We start from the raw sequence: 17,490 nt of genomic DNA on the forward strand, positions 1-17,490 counted from the left end.
GCATAACATAACTTATTCACCACATGGATAATATAACCACTCTCCAGCCCCAACCCAATTGTTCTTTTTCCAACGAAAATAGTTATAAAAGGAAAATCCTCTTCTTTTGACACATTTTTCCAACTCCACTCTAAAGTTCTTCTTCCTAAGATCAAATCTCAAATCTTGGCAGAGATTACAGTATCTCTGCAGTTCAAAACAAACAAACAAACAAAAATAACAGACTTTTGAGAATAGATAAGATGCTTGACCCGGTCCGGTCAGAGAGTTCACCAAAAGCACGGCAGTAATAGCAAAAGTACTCCATCCGGTTGGTAAAGCAGAGTCTCTACAGAAGAAATAAGTTGCACCTACCAACCAATGAAAAAAGTGAAAGAAAAGAAAGGCCCAGCATAAGACTTTCGGAGTAGGTTAATCTTCTGTGTACCCAACATAGGATTGTCCATGAAGCAGCAACTCCCCTCTGGGTGCAGTAAAACTCCTGAACCAAGAGTGCTAATCTAGCTAGCTGCAAAGCTGGGCCAGGTCAGGTTCTGGAAAAGCATTGGGGAGCTTGGAGTTGAAGATCTGCAGAGAATCCTTGATTCGTGCCACCTCTCCTGCAGACAGCTTGAGGCGGTGCCGCAGCAGACAAGAAAACAGGTCAAGTGGCTGTGGCGCCGGTGGAGACAGACGGTTAATCCGATCTCTCATCTCCAGCAACATCAGAAAGGCAGCGTCCTGCGTGCCCTGCGTGTAGGGGTAGTCGAGTTGGAGAATCAGGTCCTTGATGCCTTCAGGATCAAAGTGCATGCTATATCCAAAGACTTTCAGAGTGTTGATCTTCATGTAGCCCAAGTTTGACGTCTGATCATCCAAATCCAAAGGTTCGTAAAAGAGAGTTTCGTTCACCGTCGGATCGTCCGTGACGATGCGGCTCCGTAGGTAGATGTGGACCGTTTCAAAAAAAGACTTCCACTTGTTCCCCAGTGACAGTGTCCAGTTGTAACACTGCGCATTGGGAGTGCTGTCCAGTCTAGTTCTCTCCCACTCAGGGAATTCGGGTTGATTCACGGGCATGAACCAGCTCTCCGAGTGGCTGCCTCCAAAAGGATTTACATAAATGACAGGCACAGGTTCCAGTGTTGAATTTTTAGTTGAGCATATCTGGAAAGAAATACCCATTAGCATGTGGATGAGGTTGGATTTGTTCTTGTTGCTCTTGAGTGTAAGTAACATCCTTTTTCTCCAAGCAGGATTGAACCAGCTTCCCAAGCGGACGTCATTGCTGATGTAGATGGCGTGGACCTCAATTCTGCTGTCGAGTCGCTGAAGCAAGTACTTCACCTAGGACAGAACAAGAAGATAAGCAAGAGCGTACTTACACGAAAGGATGCATTTTCTGATATGACTCTGAAGTTGTATTTCTCTAAGGTTAACTGAAAATAATCACAAATATGGAAAATGTGAAGAAACCAAAAGTCACCATGAACTTTCAAAAACCTTCCTATAAACTGACCTTTTCTGATCTTGAAGACAGCAAAAATGATATTGGAGTAATTTTTGTAATCTAAGTAAATATAAATTAAAATAATTTGATCTACTTATTTTGTTCCCAGTGACTATGATGTCAAGGGATTTCACAGCATTAGTTATTCTGTCTTCATGGAAACGGTTTCAGAAACATCATAGTATAAAATCTGCCTTTGGAAATCTTACATATTCAATATTCAATGAAACTCATAATTTCTACATAGAGAAATTTTTTGACTTTTTTTCTAGAATGATAACACAACTGACAACTTGAATTAAACAAAATGGGTGACCCATATGGTCACAGTTTGAAGATAAACCCCTACCAATAGTTTGGTTAGATGCCCCTTTGGAAATTACACTGTAATTACATCTTTTTGTTACCAAGTTTCTTGCATATCTATGCCTGAGTCTTTGTATCTGCTATTTTTGGTAAAGATTTTAGATTTAACTTCCTGACAAGGACTTGCCTTTCAAATACACCCTGTACAATTTGAACACAGTCAGTCCTGAAGCTTGATCTTTGGATGCCCCATCGATTCCAAAAGGTGTCTTTGTGATTTTTACCCTTTTGGAGTATCTAATATGTCTAGGTTTTAACCAGATACATTGTGGTTTAAGGGGAAGTTGAAAGCACCATGGAGGTGTTCCTCCCTCTCTATAACTCCATCCACGTTGTGCACTGCAACAGTTCCCAGGCTTGTGAAACAGCACAACTTACACCACCAAGCTTGGCAGCTTGTACAGTGTATTTAGTTTGATAGCCTCACCATGCCTCTTCCAAACATGCTTCATGTTGTGGTAAGCATCGCTTAGTCTTTGCCTTGCATGGCAATATTTATTTTCTCCAGACACCATTTGGGTTTACCACGTGGGCAGCAAAAAGTTTAAGGCTAGCTTAAAGGTGTCCATTTTGAAGCAAGTGCCTTTTTCCTAGGTCACTATTTGCTCAGTCCATGTCTGCCAGTAGTTTCAATATGAAGATGCAACCCTCAACTCAAAGGTTTGAACCTTGGTGGTTCCTGTGTTGTTCCTGAACATCCAAACCAGGGTCCTTTGTTCTAAGGGTGAAGGTTTAGGTCAGATGGTTGAAACCTGGATGCTATTGGACAATGACACTCAACACACATCCAAACTGGTTTCGGAATAAATCCCCTGGAATTGCATTACCAAAGCTCCACCTTGAACCATTTCAGATTTGTGGATTATGCTTAAAACCATGTCACTCTCAGGAAACAATGACAGACTAGTACATGTAGTATATCCAATGATTATGCCAGAAACCTGTTGACGGATACACAGCATGTAATCTTGGTGCGGGGTTTGCTAAGGACATCTCAAATGTTAGCAGAGGATTTGTTTAAAATGGAATCTTTTGTCTCACATTGCCTTGTTAATGGATTTGCATAAATGTGGAAATTAAAAGCTCCGAGAACCTCAGCATCTGGCATGTCCAGGTCAAAATTCAGGTAATGGTCCAGCGAGGCCCCAACGCTCGGACGGCAGGAACCAAGATGGAGGATGTTGCCATGGTGACAGGCTCCGCATCGGGTGGCATTGTCGGTGGCACACTGGGAGCAGGAGTTGGGAGAGGTGCCCACAACACAGGGGATTGCTCCTTGGCAGGTGGGCTGGTCCACAGGACATGTGCAGGTTTTAGCCTCCTCAGAGAACGTCCCCAGGACTCCATGCTCGTTGCAGTAGAGCAGAGACTGAACCGTGCCCAGCCAAAAGCCAACAGGCCTGTTGGGAAGGAGAAGGAAGACACATCAGTAAAAGCTTGTGTGAAAAGTCTGACAGTGCCGTCAGGAGACAGCTACCCTTTCAGTCACGTACCACTGTTCATATAAATGCAATAAGATTTTAAAATGCATCTCACAATAAAATTAACTTACCTCTGAAATTCTTGTTCCATTGTCCACACATAGAATGATATTCTCTGTAAATGATGCATTCTTGCACCAAGTAATTGCCTGCCAGACTAATTTACCCATCTAACCAACTTTCTGAATATTAGTAGATCCTTGTGTTTTGATGTTTGAGTCATTATTTAGTTCGGCTTTGTCCCTTGATCTTCTTGTTTACTCCCAGTGATGTCGACTATCAATTGATCATTGTTTGGAGGAACTCCTGGTATAGAATGATTAACCTAACCCGACGTACCCCAGAGTAGAAAAGTTCAAATTGCAATCTCTGTTGTCATAATGTTAATTTTGAAATAAAATATATGCTACTGAGTGTATGAACGGGAAAAATGCATTTGTACTCGCATTGTTAAGCCAGAACATTTGGAAACAACAATTTTTTTCTTTTCTTTTTTAATCATTCACAACTGCTATTTAAAATTCTGCTTGATTTTCTAGTTAACTTCTTTTTGTTTGATCTTAAATTTGGTTTTCCTGAACCCAGTCATATTTTTGACTTGCTGTGCTTCCAGCTAGTTTTGCATCCTTTCTTTGCCTCACACCGGTCTCTAATTGGCAATTACTGGTTTTGTGTCGGGCATTACCTTGCTCCCCGTATTATCTGCTCAGTTTGCCTGGTTCTTCGCCAGATCAGTGTGTTCCAGTCCGTTATGCTTCCCTACTGTTTCTGCTTCCTTCCAGCTTGATCACATCCAATTTCCTGTTTTGAGACCTTTTTTCTGTTCTCTTTCTTTTTACAGCCTTCCATGTTCCGTCTTTATCCACAATGGAATTATTCCAAAATATAATTTGAAGAGGAAAACTTGAAGAAATCTTTATAGCAGGATAACATATCTCTTTATATTTACATATCTCTGCATTAAATGCCCCCCGACACCACAACTGAGTGTTGGAGGGCCTCAGTTGGGGTACTTAATGCTTGTGAATTAATGTGGTCCACATAAAAATGGGCTGTCATGGTGACAAGACAAACGACTAACGTGGACATTTTCTCCGTTCCCTGAAAAGTTAAATGGCAACATGTTCAACATTGTCACATTCTTAAATTAATGGCCTTAAAAGTCATTTTTTGCCAAACGTGATTTTGACACAATAGAAATCTCACCTCTTTCTTTTTAAACAATGTTTTAGGCAAAAAAGAAAAGAAAAAAAATTACTTAGGCCATTATTTGGCTAATTAATGGAAACATGTCAGTTGATGGCATAAGAAATTTAGGCTAGTAGGGAAAAAAACAACTTCTTCTTCCTGGAGCTTTGGCACAGGGGCAAGAAGTCAAACAGGGCAAAAATCACAACTCAAACAAGTGGATGCCTTATAAAAAAAAATTGCCTACTGCTGGATGTTGGGTTGGATTGGATTTTAAGCAACATTCCTTTTCCAGACTGTTCAGCAACATCATAAAGTGACAAGAAGGGGAATGATTAAATCTTTGACACGCCAAATGTCTGTTAATTACGGTGAGCTCCTTCTTTGCATCCTGAGCTTATACAAAGTCTCAGAGATATTAAATCTATGCATAAATGTTTGTGCTGCATGGGAAATATAGGCTTCCAACACCTATATGCTAATTTTTATTTGTTAGAAAAACAGCATTGTTTTCTTTCTTTGTGTAGAAAGAAAATGAAAGAGAGAAAAAGTTAAAGATGATTTAAAAGATGAACATTAGGTCTCAGCTGTAACAAATTACACTGTAATCTTTTAGTGTGTTAGTTGACGGTGTAGCAGCTTACCTTTCTCGAGGCAGACTTATGCGGGCTTGCTTGGGGCAGCGTTTGCTCAGGGTGAAGAGCTTCCTCACTATCTTTTGGGCTTTTCCCAAGACCAGCACAGTGCTGGCCTCCAGCTGAGCATAGCGCTTCTGCAGGGGCAGGTCAGCTGACCAGAACTTGGCAACCGTGGACACATTTAAAAATCGGTCGGTGGGGAGCCGCTTCAGGAAGGCTTTGAATTCATCTGAAGGGAACACAAGAGAGACAGGAAGAGCGAAAAAAAAAAATAAAAAATGAGACAACAGAAGGAAATTAGATGATCTCACGCAGTCTGTTTGAGCCCGTCAAAACTCTTTAGTCTTCGATTTCTCCACTGGTGGCATAAGCGTAAAAATGAACGAGGAGCTGGAAGAGCTGAATGTCTCATTAGAAAATACAAAAGCTGTTTTCGGCTAATAAATTGGATTTACAAGGCAAACACGAGCCCTTTAATGTGCGGGTGTTCTCGTTCGGCTAACTGTTAGAGTCTCATCACGGTCACTGTGATATCACTGCCAACACTGTCATTTAGAAAGCTTGATAAATGGCTGTCTGGTGTCACATGCAGATGGGCATTTCCATTTATGTCGTAAATCTTTCATTATCCCCAAACAATTTAGGAGTGCACCCATAATCACAAGCTGAATAGACCAATAAAGCTATACAGCAAAATAGCAAAAGGCCAGCCTCTGGCTTTGGGTGTCCCCTTCAAAATGGAAAACAGTCCTTTGACACAATTTACTGCTCACTCTGCAGCTGTCACAGCAGGTGTTAATCAAAAGCAAAACAAAATAAAGAAGCAGAAGTGTAACGCAGACGCTCCTATAAATTTGGCTGTTCAAGGACGACAGTAACGCTTCCATTTCACTGCTTTAGCAGAGACATTAATACCGCTGACAAATGAGATAGTTTTGAACAGTTAGCAGCAGTAGGTTACAACTTTTTTTTTTTACTATTTCAGAAAAACATAAAAATTCAAGATTTTTGACAAAACCTGAAATTTGTTAAAATATGCTTTTTCGTTTGTACATTTTGTTTGTACTGTACATTCATATTCATGTACACTTTTGAAATAAATGTTTAAGTAGCTAAAATTAGCTACTTTTTACATTTAGAATAATTTGGTAAGTAACTATATATTATAAATAGAAAATTACATAATAAGTGGGTAGTAGTTGCCTTTTCCATTTTAACACCTGAATCTATGAGGGGCCGTTTAGGACAAAATTTACGTTTTGTCTCTCACACACTACCAAAAACTCTCGCACACTCAAAAAAATTACGTTTTGTCTCTCACACACTACCAAAAACTCTCGCATACTCCAAAAAAATAGCCTCGCACACTCAAAAAAATTACGTTTTGTCTCTCACACACTACCAAAAACTCTCGCATACTCCAAAAAAGTAGCCACGCACACTCAAAAAAATTACGTTTCGTCTCTCACACACTACCAAAAACTCTCGCACACTCAAAAAAATTACGTTTTGTCTCTCACACACTACCAAAAACTCTCGCATACTCCAAAAAAATAGCCTCGCACACTCAAAAAAATTACGTTTTGTCTCTCACACACTACCAAAAACTCTCGCATACTCCAAAAAAATAGCCTCGCACACTCAAAAAAATTACGTTTTGTCTCTCACACACTACCAAAAACTCTCGCATACTCCAAAAAAATAGCCTCGCACACTCAAAAAAATTACGTTTTGTCTCTCACACACTACCAAAAACTCTCGCATACTCCAAAAAAGTAGCCACGCACACTCAAAAAAATTACGTTTCGTCTCTCACACACTACCAAAAACTCTCGCACACTCAAAAAAATTACGTTTTGTCTCTCACACACTACCAAAAACTCTCGCATACTCCAAAAAAATAGCCACGCACACACAAACGTTAACTTTCTCGCACACACACTATCAGCTCGCTCACATACACTGTACTAACAGCTCGCACATTCACAAACATTAACTTTCTCGCTCACATACACTACCAGCTCGCGCACATACACTACCAGCTCGCGCACATACACACAAACGTTAACTTTCTCGCTCACATACACCAGTACCAGCTCGCTCACATACACTACCAGCTCGCGCACATACACACAAACGTTAACTTTCTCGCTCACATACACTACTAACAGCTCGCACATTCACAAACGTTCACTGTCTCGCACACATACACTACTAACAGCTCGCACATTCACAAACGTTCACTGTCTCGCACACATACACTAACAGCTCGCACATTCACAAACGTTCACTGTCTCGCACACATACACTACTAACAGCTCGCACATTCACAAACGTTCACTGTCTCGCACACATACACTAACAGCTCGCACATTCACAAACGTTCACTGTCTCGCACACATACACTACTAACAGCTCGCACATTCACAAACGTTCACTGTCTCGCACACATACACTAACAGCTCGCACATTCACAAACGTTAACTTTCTCGCACACATACACTGCTACCAGCTCGCACATTCACAAACGTTAACTTTCTCGCTCACATACACTACTAACAGCTCGCACACACACACAGACGTTTATCTCTCACATACACAAGACTAAAGTTGAACACACACACACAGTACTAAGACTCGTCTTTTGAATGTGTGAGAGCGAGACTTTTTTTGAATGTGTGAGAGTTGTCACGGAAGAGGCGGGGCATAATTTTTGGATCAAACTGCGCATGCGTAGATCCTAAACTATAATTTTCCATTTTTGACTCACTGTATGTTGTATTACTTAGTATATTTGTGTTTTTAAATATATATAAATATATTGAAACTATCTTTCAATAGCTACCTTATATTAAACTATGTTAAGGACAAATGTCAAACATAGTGCAAATATTTTGAAAACAAAGTAAAAGATCTTGCAGGTATATTAATCTCCTTCCTCCTTCATCAGAAATGAAAAATTATAAATGCACACTATGTGTTGGGAACCTGTGTTTGTTGACTGACTTTTATTTGTCAGGCTTACGAGACAAAAGCTGAAAAAAGATCGATTTTCTTCGCTTTCAAAATAACACAAAACAGCGAAAAAAGACCTCCACACCGGACCTCGTTTATTTATGTATGTATTTTTATTTTGATAGCTGCCGATTAAACTGAAAGTTACACATTGACATGATCATATGAGTAGTTTTTACCGAGAAATCGATCAGAAGCGCCGTGAAAATGGTCATATTCACCGGATCCGCGTCTCTGGCTGCAATGCGCGCTCCCGTCACAGGGGGAACAGATTTTCACGGGGGAACAGAATTTCTCACAAGACCTCTTAATAATTCCTGTAATGCTGGCACCCAGTGGACAGATTGTACTACAGCAATTTTGCTATTTTTAATCAATCAATCAAATTCATTTATTTCTATAGCACATTTAATCTACAAGAAAATTAAACGTTCTATATATATTTAAAATATATATAGCACAAATATACTAAGTAATAGAACATACAGTGAGTCAACAATCGAAACTTAAGGTTTAGGATCTACGCATGCGCAGTTTGATCCAAAAATTATGCCCCGCCTCTTCCGTGACAACTCTCACACATTCAAAAAAAGTCTCGCTCTCACACATTCAAAAAGAGTTTCGCTCTCACACATTCAAAAAAAGTCTCGCTCTCACACATTCAAAAAACGAGTCTTAGTACTGTGTGTTCAACTTTAGTCTTGTGTATGTGAGAGATAAACGTCTGTGTGTGTGTGTGTGCGAGCTGGTAGCAGTGTATGTGTGCGAGACAGTTAACGTTTGTGAATGTGCGAGCTGTTAGTAGTGTATGTGTGCGAGACAGTTAACGTTTGTGAATGTGCGAGCTGTTAGTGTATGTGTGCGAGACAGTTAACGTTTGTGAATGTGCGAGCTGTTAGTGTATGTGTGCGAGAAAGTTAACGTTTGTGTGTGTGTGACATTTTAGTATTTTTTTTAGTGTGCGTGGCTATTTTTTTGGAGTGTGCGAGAGTTTCTGGTAGTGTGTGAGAGACGAAACGTAATTTTTTGGAGTATGCGAGGCAACTTTTTTGGAGTGTGCGAGAGTTTCTGGTAGTGTGTGAGAGACAAAACGTAATTTTTTTGAGTATGCGAGGCTACTTTTTTTGAGTGTGCGAGAGTTTCTGGTAGTGTGTGAGAGACGAAACGTAATTTTTTTGAGTATGCGAGGCAACTTTTTTGGAGTATGCGAGAGTTTCTGGTAGTGTGTGAGAGACGAAACGTAATTTTTTTGAGTATGCGAGGCAACTTTTTTTGAGTATGCGAGACTTTTTGGTAGTGTGTGAGAGACAAAACGTAATTTTTTTGAGTATGCGAGGCAACTTTTTTGGAGTATGCGAGACTTTTTGGTAGTGTGTGAGAGACAAAACGTAAATTTTGTCCTAAACGGCCCCTCATATGAATCTGTGGGACTAAAAAGGTTATATCTAAATAACCTGTAGATACAACCAGATTATATTCTATTGCTTTTATAAGACTAGATTTTTACTGGTTTCAGGTTGTACTTCCTGAACCAATTGTTTATCTTGTTTGACCATTTGCAAAATAAATATTGCTTGTGGCATGTGAAAGAAGAGCATTAAAATAGGTAACACATATCAAAACACAATTTTATCAACTTAAAAATAGCTCTGTCTGCCTGGTTGAGGACTGTTATGCACTAAGGATGTTTTTGTCGCCTACCACTGCTGTTCTTGCCTTTTGTTTGGAAAGGCGGTGGGTGATGTTAAAGAGGATAGCTCTGATCCTGATAAGTGCGAGATAGAAGCAGACGGATTAGTCCCAGGGATCAAGGATTCATCCCCTGCTGTTTCATGATACTGTATGTTTAAATCTGTGTGAGTCCAGCTGAGAGGCCTCAGAGCACAGACACAGGCTGCCCTGTGTGTTTCCTGTATGCAGGAACTGACACACACAAAGTTTTCTCATTTGAGTCTGCTTGTTTAAAAACCCATTTGCTGCCACAGTTTATGATATAGGTATTATGGCTCATTGCCCAGGGTGTCGTGATCTTGAAGATAAAAACATGTTAAATTGCACAAATAAAAAATGATCATTACTTTTAAAGTTTTAAAGTGTAATTTCCCTCCCGGTTGCTTGTCTGTATAACCAGTCAATGAGAGTTTTGTGCAGTATTGTGTGCATTTTAGCCACTATAAGAAAATTTCAGCAAGCGTCACTGGTGCCTAGTGAAGCAAAAGTTAGTATTTGATTCTCAGTCTTTGGTCTGAAGTGAAATTAAAAGGCTCCGTCAGTGTTTCAAGAGCCCAGACTGCACTTGATCCTTTTTACTTCAACGTTTGAAATAACTACAGTTGCCAAACTTGAATGAGATTATTTCACACGGCTGTAAGATCTTTTATAAGATGGTCTGATGTTTATGAAACCTCCAAAAACAAACAAAAAAAGACCATTCCAAAAACTTTGTTGGTTGTAAGAAATCTCTTAAAATGAGTGCGATAAGAGCAAAACCTACACCGGCCAAAACTGAACTGGACCAATCTTAAAAGACACATGAGATCATTTCAAACAGACACATGTTGCGATTTGAAAACACAGTAGGTTGTATAAAAATATCTAAATAAAAAGTTGCAGAATTGGCTTTGTCTTGAAAATACGTGAGTGTATTTGGTTTTTCTCAAGGGCAGTGTGAGAGCATTTTAAGGGTCAAATTAAATATTTATTTGCGATAAAACAAAGATAGCTGGACTAAATTGCACAGGAGCAATCGATGATATGAATTACACATCAAGTGTAACACCAGGTGTTCTTACGTTTCATTATGAGGCACCGGATGCAGAGCATGCCAGTTATCAAGACTTCAAATGTTCTTTCATCCAGAGCCAGCTAAGTGAGACCTTCTCAGATTTCCTGGGTCTGCTGGGGAATCCTATTCCCAGGCGCTGCTTTTGGCATGGAGGAATCCGCAGCTGAGTCGACCCGCGCTGAGCCCGACTGACAAAACTCAAGCCTATTACAGTGCTCAGTGATCCCAGATGACACAATGGTCAGGTTCTTTCCATTCCTCTCTTTGTGCTCGTCTGCCTCCTTCCCTCTCTGTGATTGTTCTCTACTTGACAAGACGAGGTTGCCTCTCTCCTGAGTTGCCTCGCTCAGCTTGCTCGAGTTTGCTCACTTTTGCTTCCTGCCTTTCGTCTCTGGCTTCCTGATGTCTCTCTAGAACCATTTGTCAGCTCCTCGCTTGAGGTTAAATGTGCAGTTTCGACTTTCACATCGAGTAAATTAATGCTTTTGTTGCAGGCTACTATTTGTAGCTTTTAGTTCTTCACTTTCACAGTTGTCACAAAACATTAAAAAAACAATTACTTAAATATGCTGTAGACCATTTTTTTTAAATTATGTGTCAAAGCAAACTGCTATTAAAATAATGTATAAGTTATTGCTGCTCACTAATAGTCACAGTTTTTGACAAGGTCATAATGGATCTTAAAGAGTATAGACAGCCATGGTTTAATTAAAGATTTTGTGTCTTGAAAATAAGCAATAATTCAAAACTTTGACCATAACCTTGAATGTGACATGCATAATTTGTACAATTCTACTGGAAAAACAAGCATATGTGGTGGAAGGATGTGGAAAAAAACCAAACATGTAATAACTAGTGTGATTGTTTTTTTTTCCAAGGTCTGTTCACATTCGTTTCAGGAGTTTCTGTTTTGTTTGGGGGGAGTCTATCAGCACAACGCATTTTGACTGGGTAATGTTGAGTTGCTCTAACTTACTAAGGTTGTCTAAATCTATCAGCTTGTAGGTACATGCATTATTCACAGTTTTCTTTAGGAAATCCCATTGATTTTCTCACTAGACCACTCCAAAACTCTACCTGTCCTTTGCTGAAATCTACTTCTTGTTGGTTTGGATGTACACTTGAACTCACTGTGATGAAAAATAAAAACAACTAACCTCTGTTACACCATAACCCATATTTTCCCACAACGTTCTGTCATATAACCTTACTATCTTAGTAGTTCCAGACATTTGAAGACAACAGGAGATTTTTTTCACTCCTAAGACACCATGGAAATTCCTGCAACTTCTTCACTGCTTTGTCTTGCTTTCTAAAAACATCTAGTTTTTATCAGAGCTTCCCTAATCAATGTTGAAATGACTTTTACAGGACTCAAATCATTTGAAACATCCAAAAGTCCTTCAATTTTAATGGAGTGTGTACATCTTTGAGTGAAATTTGGTGCTCTATGTTAGTTATCATTTATTTAGATTTCTGAAAACATTAACTGTAGATGAAATAATGAATCTCAAGACACCTAAACAAAATTATGCAAAAAGCACATCAGCTTTTCCCAGGACGTACAGAAATTAGTCACTACAGTGAAAACATCTGAAAAGTAAAGTGGATCCTTTGTGGATATCAAACTGACATACATTCATTTTCAGACATATTACAATAAACAGATTGCACTAGTACATTTTGTTCTTAGAAGCAATGACAAAACTGTCCAACTACAAAATATTGTGTTGTATTTGACTCGTTTACCCAAGAATCTGATCAAAATTTCTTCTAAAAAGTTTAAAACAGGAAGTCTAACCCTCCTACTAGCAAGGCTCATGTAACGAATTGACCAGTGTGTTGGTGCTGTTTTATAAAAGTTCATCAGTCTTTTCTTCCCTCAGACACATATACCGTGATCCATGTTGCACTTCTGCTATTCGCTCATTTTTCATTCTTTCAATCACTCATGAACTCAAAGGGAATTTACCTTCATTCTTCAACCATCCAACAACCCCCTCTCTATTTTATGTTTTAATTTTCACTTTCCCCCCCCCTTCTACATCCTCTAGTTCAACTCTCACTTTCCATTTAACACATCTTTAGTAATCATTTCCAGTGTCATTAGGCTGGAGGAATTTGTCTGTCTATTTTCCACCCTTTCCTTGACGTTTATGACTATGTTCAAAATTTATGGTCAATTTTACCCACTCAAAATCTATCAGATAAAGAGCCAGAGGTGTTATTTTCCCTAATGGGTGACAACCCGGCCTTGAAATCTTAATATCGGTGCTGAGTAAATGATTCATGCCATTTTCAAGCGGAGATGGCAGCTAAGTGACTGGCTGGCAGAAGTCTAGTGGTTGCCTTGACATTCTCGCTAAAAAAAAAAAGCAGTATACTGAACAGACCGTAATGGGATTTTAGGATCCCCAACAGCCAAATAAACAACTAAGTTTCCTAGTTACACTGATTAGAATTATACACTAAATTGAATAGTTCATTGTCATCTTGAAATATATAAGTCAATGCCCAGAACCATACTTGTTTAGAGTAGATAAGGAGGCACCACCACAACGTCCAAACTATTCATGACACTTTAGAATTGAAAACATCGGTTGGCAATATTTCACATAGCTAGAACAGTTGTGGTTAGAGATAAAACTACAATGGTGCGTAAATGTAAAAGTAAGACTTGCCACAACGTGTCAAAGTTCTGAGATCATTTTAAATTGCAAATTCAAACTGATAATTCATACTTTAAAAAGAAAAAAACTAGTACAAATGCCATTGGATGACTTATGAATTTGATTTGGTTCATGTTTTATTGTTGAATGTAGACTTGAAAGAGATATTGGACAAATATTTATGATGGATTATTATTGTACCGCTATTTTAAGAATTTATTCAGTGCACTTCATCTTACTTCTGTCAAATTATTGTGCATTTCAAGGCCATTGGAAAATGGGTGGCTTTAAGCAACACCTTTCATGCAACGAGAACTGAACTGTTCATAATTTGAGTTCAAATCAAGCCTCAGAGTTTTTTGGACATGTCAAAAAAAGTCTATGGTATAAGTGTGACTGCTTGGAGATGACAAATACATGGCACATAATATGCTCTTCAATTTAAAAAAGTACTTAAATTCAACAAAGATACTAGACTGATAATAATGTTACTGAAACCCACGTTACACTCTTTCTACAATGATCAATAATCACTCACATCAGCATGCTAAATGCTTAAAGTGGTTAAAATTGCTGTAATCACTAAATAGCTACTTGACCCTTTGATGGTACATGTGGGCTGTTTCTAAAGCATTAAATGTTTAAATGTTTATTAAATATTAAAACAAACAAAGAAGCAACAGTAGCACACATATCAAAATGGACAATTTTTACAACAGAGGCAAATCAAAAATGACTCAAACTTCAGACATGAGACAGGACTTGTTGCTTTACCAAGTGTCATTTATGTCTTCATATTTAGACCAGAGTTTTGATAAAACAAATCAAGTTAAAATATAGTAAACTGTGACAGCAGCTGTTTTTAAATAACCAATCTATCATATTAATATGGAAAAAAAATAACATAATACGAAACATGTTTTAATTTTGGACATAATTCACCAAATTACAGAATTCACCAAACACAGAATTTACCCTGTTTGCCAGCTACCATCTTGCAATGGAAAAAATAATTCTAGATTTGCATGTGTTGCATTTTGACACGAACTGGCTTTACCGGTTTAACCTTTAAGACACTCGGCTCTTCAGTTATCAGGTTTTACATCCCAGGATAACAAGGCAATTTATAAACAAGCTGTTATTTTACAAACAGATTATTTAAAACTGGTAAAAGCTGGTCTATAAAAAAACAACAACAAAAAAACAGCTTCTGCTAACTGTGTGCGGGTGGATGTTTTCTCCACTGATTTACACTTTACAACTGAAATCAGATGTCCTGACTTTTTTTTTATTATCATAAATGTAAACAAACTCTAACCATCGTCAAACTGTCTCCATGATAGCTGGAATCAGAACTGATGGTTTGACATCTCTTTCCCAGCTAACACAATTGTGTCTCAGACATCTTTTTTTTTTTTTTTTGCTATTGTTGTGGCGTACTCATCTGTCAGTCACATCTCACTGAAGAGTCTTTCATTAAGTCCCTGATGATTTCTTGCTACAGCAACTTCAATAATTATAATGCTTCCGATGTGCTTTTAATTCGATTGCACAGACAAAATGACGCTGGTGTTGGGATGTCTTCAGGCAAATGTGGCAAAAACTCCATCTCTTTTCTATTTTATTCTGCTGAGCTGCCAGCTGGGAGATGCGGAGTGGAAAACAGAGGGTCCAGAGCTGTCGACAAAGCTGCTATCTCCATCACTTCGAGGTGTCTGTAACGCATTAAAAGCTCCATCCATCATACATGACTGACACTGCTGCTCACATAAACAGTGAGAGTTTCATGTCCCTCCCCCCTCCCCCCAAATTATTTAAATCTTCTTTATTTGAAACTGAGATTTAACTGGTTTTTGAGGCATGTTTAATTACACGTGAGTGAATGGGTTTATCTCCTAGAACAGTGGCTCAGTATATTATTAGCACAGATGGTAATTATAAGGCATTTTGACTTATTTTATTTTTTTGTGAATTATTCAAAGGAACACCAAAATAATCGCTTTCAATGGGAATTGAGGGAAGTTAAGTGCATATGGTGATTTCAAAAGTGCAGACTTTGCTACACAAAACAAAAGCTTTATGTAACTGTTTCTGACCAAATTGCCTTTGTCATACACAAACCGCAACAAGAAAGTTGGCCTTTTTCGTGTTGTCCACATATCTAGGAATCTGTCAGAGATCAGATAGAAAGGAGTGGTAAAAAAAAAGTCAGTTTCAGAGACTATTATGATATTCTACATTTGCTTCTTAATCTAGTAAAGCATTTTGTTTTTAGATTAGCTCATAATCCCCTAAAAACATAAAGGAGAAAATGCATCTTCTGTTTGAAAATCCTTTAAAAGGACAAGAGGACTCAGTCATGTCCTTATACTAAAATGTAGTAAATTTAGAAGTAACCGAATGCTGAAGTATTCATCATCAGTAGATCAATTACAATTTGAACTGTTTTTAAAGATTTGCATGCAATCTTCCAGAGCTTTACAAATCCGATGTTATTTTTACTATTGTATGCCAGCTTTTAAAAGTCAAGATTTTTGACTCACTAGTTGCCAAATCCTGCCACCCACTCTGAGGGGAGTTATGATAATAAGTGCAATATTGACATTTTCCAAATGTTTAGCTAAGTAGTAATAAAATTTGACTTGTAAGGGAAGTTTGCAGCCTGTGCTGCCTTTTAAACTGACCTGACTTACACTTTGCTCAGTCACTAGATCAAAAGTTGATCTAAATTTCACATTTTTAGGACATCATGCTCCAAATGGAAATTTGATGACTAAATTAACATACAGATAGAGATAGTAGTGGAAGGCATTTATTATTATTTTTTCAGCACAGCATGCAGTGCACATATCACACAAGCGTGATTGTGCAGCATCATTTGGACTAGATTAGTCTATTTTTACAGTTTACCTAAAACACATTTTTATTTTTTGAATGTAAGAAATTAAATAAATAAAGACAAAGTAAAATGTCCATGCATGTTCCCTTGCATATTTAGAAATAGAACTACCAGAAAAGTGCTGGATTAACTGGTAATGGAGGGCGCTCCACTGCCAGTTGCTGTGCACTGCTGGTAAGCTGGGTGAAAAATTGCTCCCACATTTGTCCAATGATCACAAGAAAGATAGATTGGATGGTAACACTTTATTTGAAGGGGTGTGCATAAGACTGACATGACGCCGTCATAAACATGACATAACACCTTTTCATGAATGTTTACGACTGTCGTCATGAAGTGTCATTCGGTAAATAAAGACACTTTTCATGCAAAGTTGACCATTTTAATGGACTTTGATGCAAGTTTTAATTCAACTTTGCATTAAAACGATTTTTTTACCCAACGATGCGCAGTTGACACTTACTGTACTTTTCATGCAAAGTTGCATTAAAAGTGTCATTATTTACACTTCATGAAAACTCCTTCATCTTCATAACCGGTGTTATGTCACATTTATGACACCCTGTCACATAAAGAGATATTTTAGAATATCCAATCTGTCCAGTCTGATTTTATTTTTATTTTTTTATTGGTTGCAAAAACACATAACTTTGAATAGGAAACTGAAAAATTGCCACTCATCCATAGTATAAAAGTTTGTCTCAAAACCCCTTGAAAACTTCAGCTAAATTTAATAGGGTGTTTCCTATACCTTTGCTTATCTCTGTGCATCAGAATAAATATTAATTGAAATAACTGTTATAATTGTAGTAATTGGCATATTATGTTATTTAAGCTTTAGCACAAATGACTATTGGGTATATGTTTTTAGCTCTAGGATTAGTATAAGGACTTACTCTTTCTTGATATTGTGGTATTTTTAGAGAAGGAGAAGAATCCCACACAGGTTCATGCCAACTC

General features: G+C 38.2%; 1 protein-coding gene across 1 annotated transcript in view; it reads right to left on the bottom strand.

Annotated features, from left to right (window-relative positions):
- Nucleotides 1–504: 504 nt before the first annotated feature.
- brinp2 (BMP/retinoic acid inducible neural specific 2) overlaps nt 505–17,490 on the bottom strand; it is a 105,859-nt gene continuing 88,873 nt past the window's right edge. The window contains exons 6-8 of the mRNA XM_088014829.1: nt 5,169–5,391; nt 2,949–3,255; nt 505–1,326 (exon numbers count right to left, since the gene is read on the bottom strand). Coding sequence (XP_087870955.1) covers nt 505–1,326; nt 2,949–3,255; nt 5,169–5,391 — 1,352 coding nt within the window. The remainder of the gene's footprint in view (nt 1,327–2,948; nt 3,256–5,168; nt 5,392–17,490) is intronic.

The sequence above is a fragment of the Poecilia mexicana genome, unplaced genomic scaffold (assembly GCF_051168715.1).
Source record: "Poecilia mexicana isolate PSO_F unplaced genomic scaffold, ASM5116871v1 scaffold_17, whole genome shotgun sequence".
Taxonomy (NCBI): Eukaryota; Metazoa; Chordata; class Actinopteri; order Cyprinodontiformes; family Poeciliidae; genus Poecilia; species Poecilia mexicana.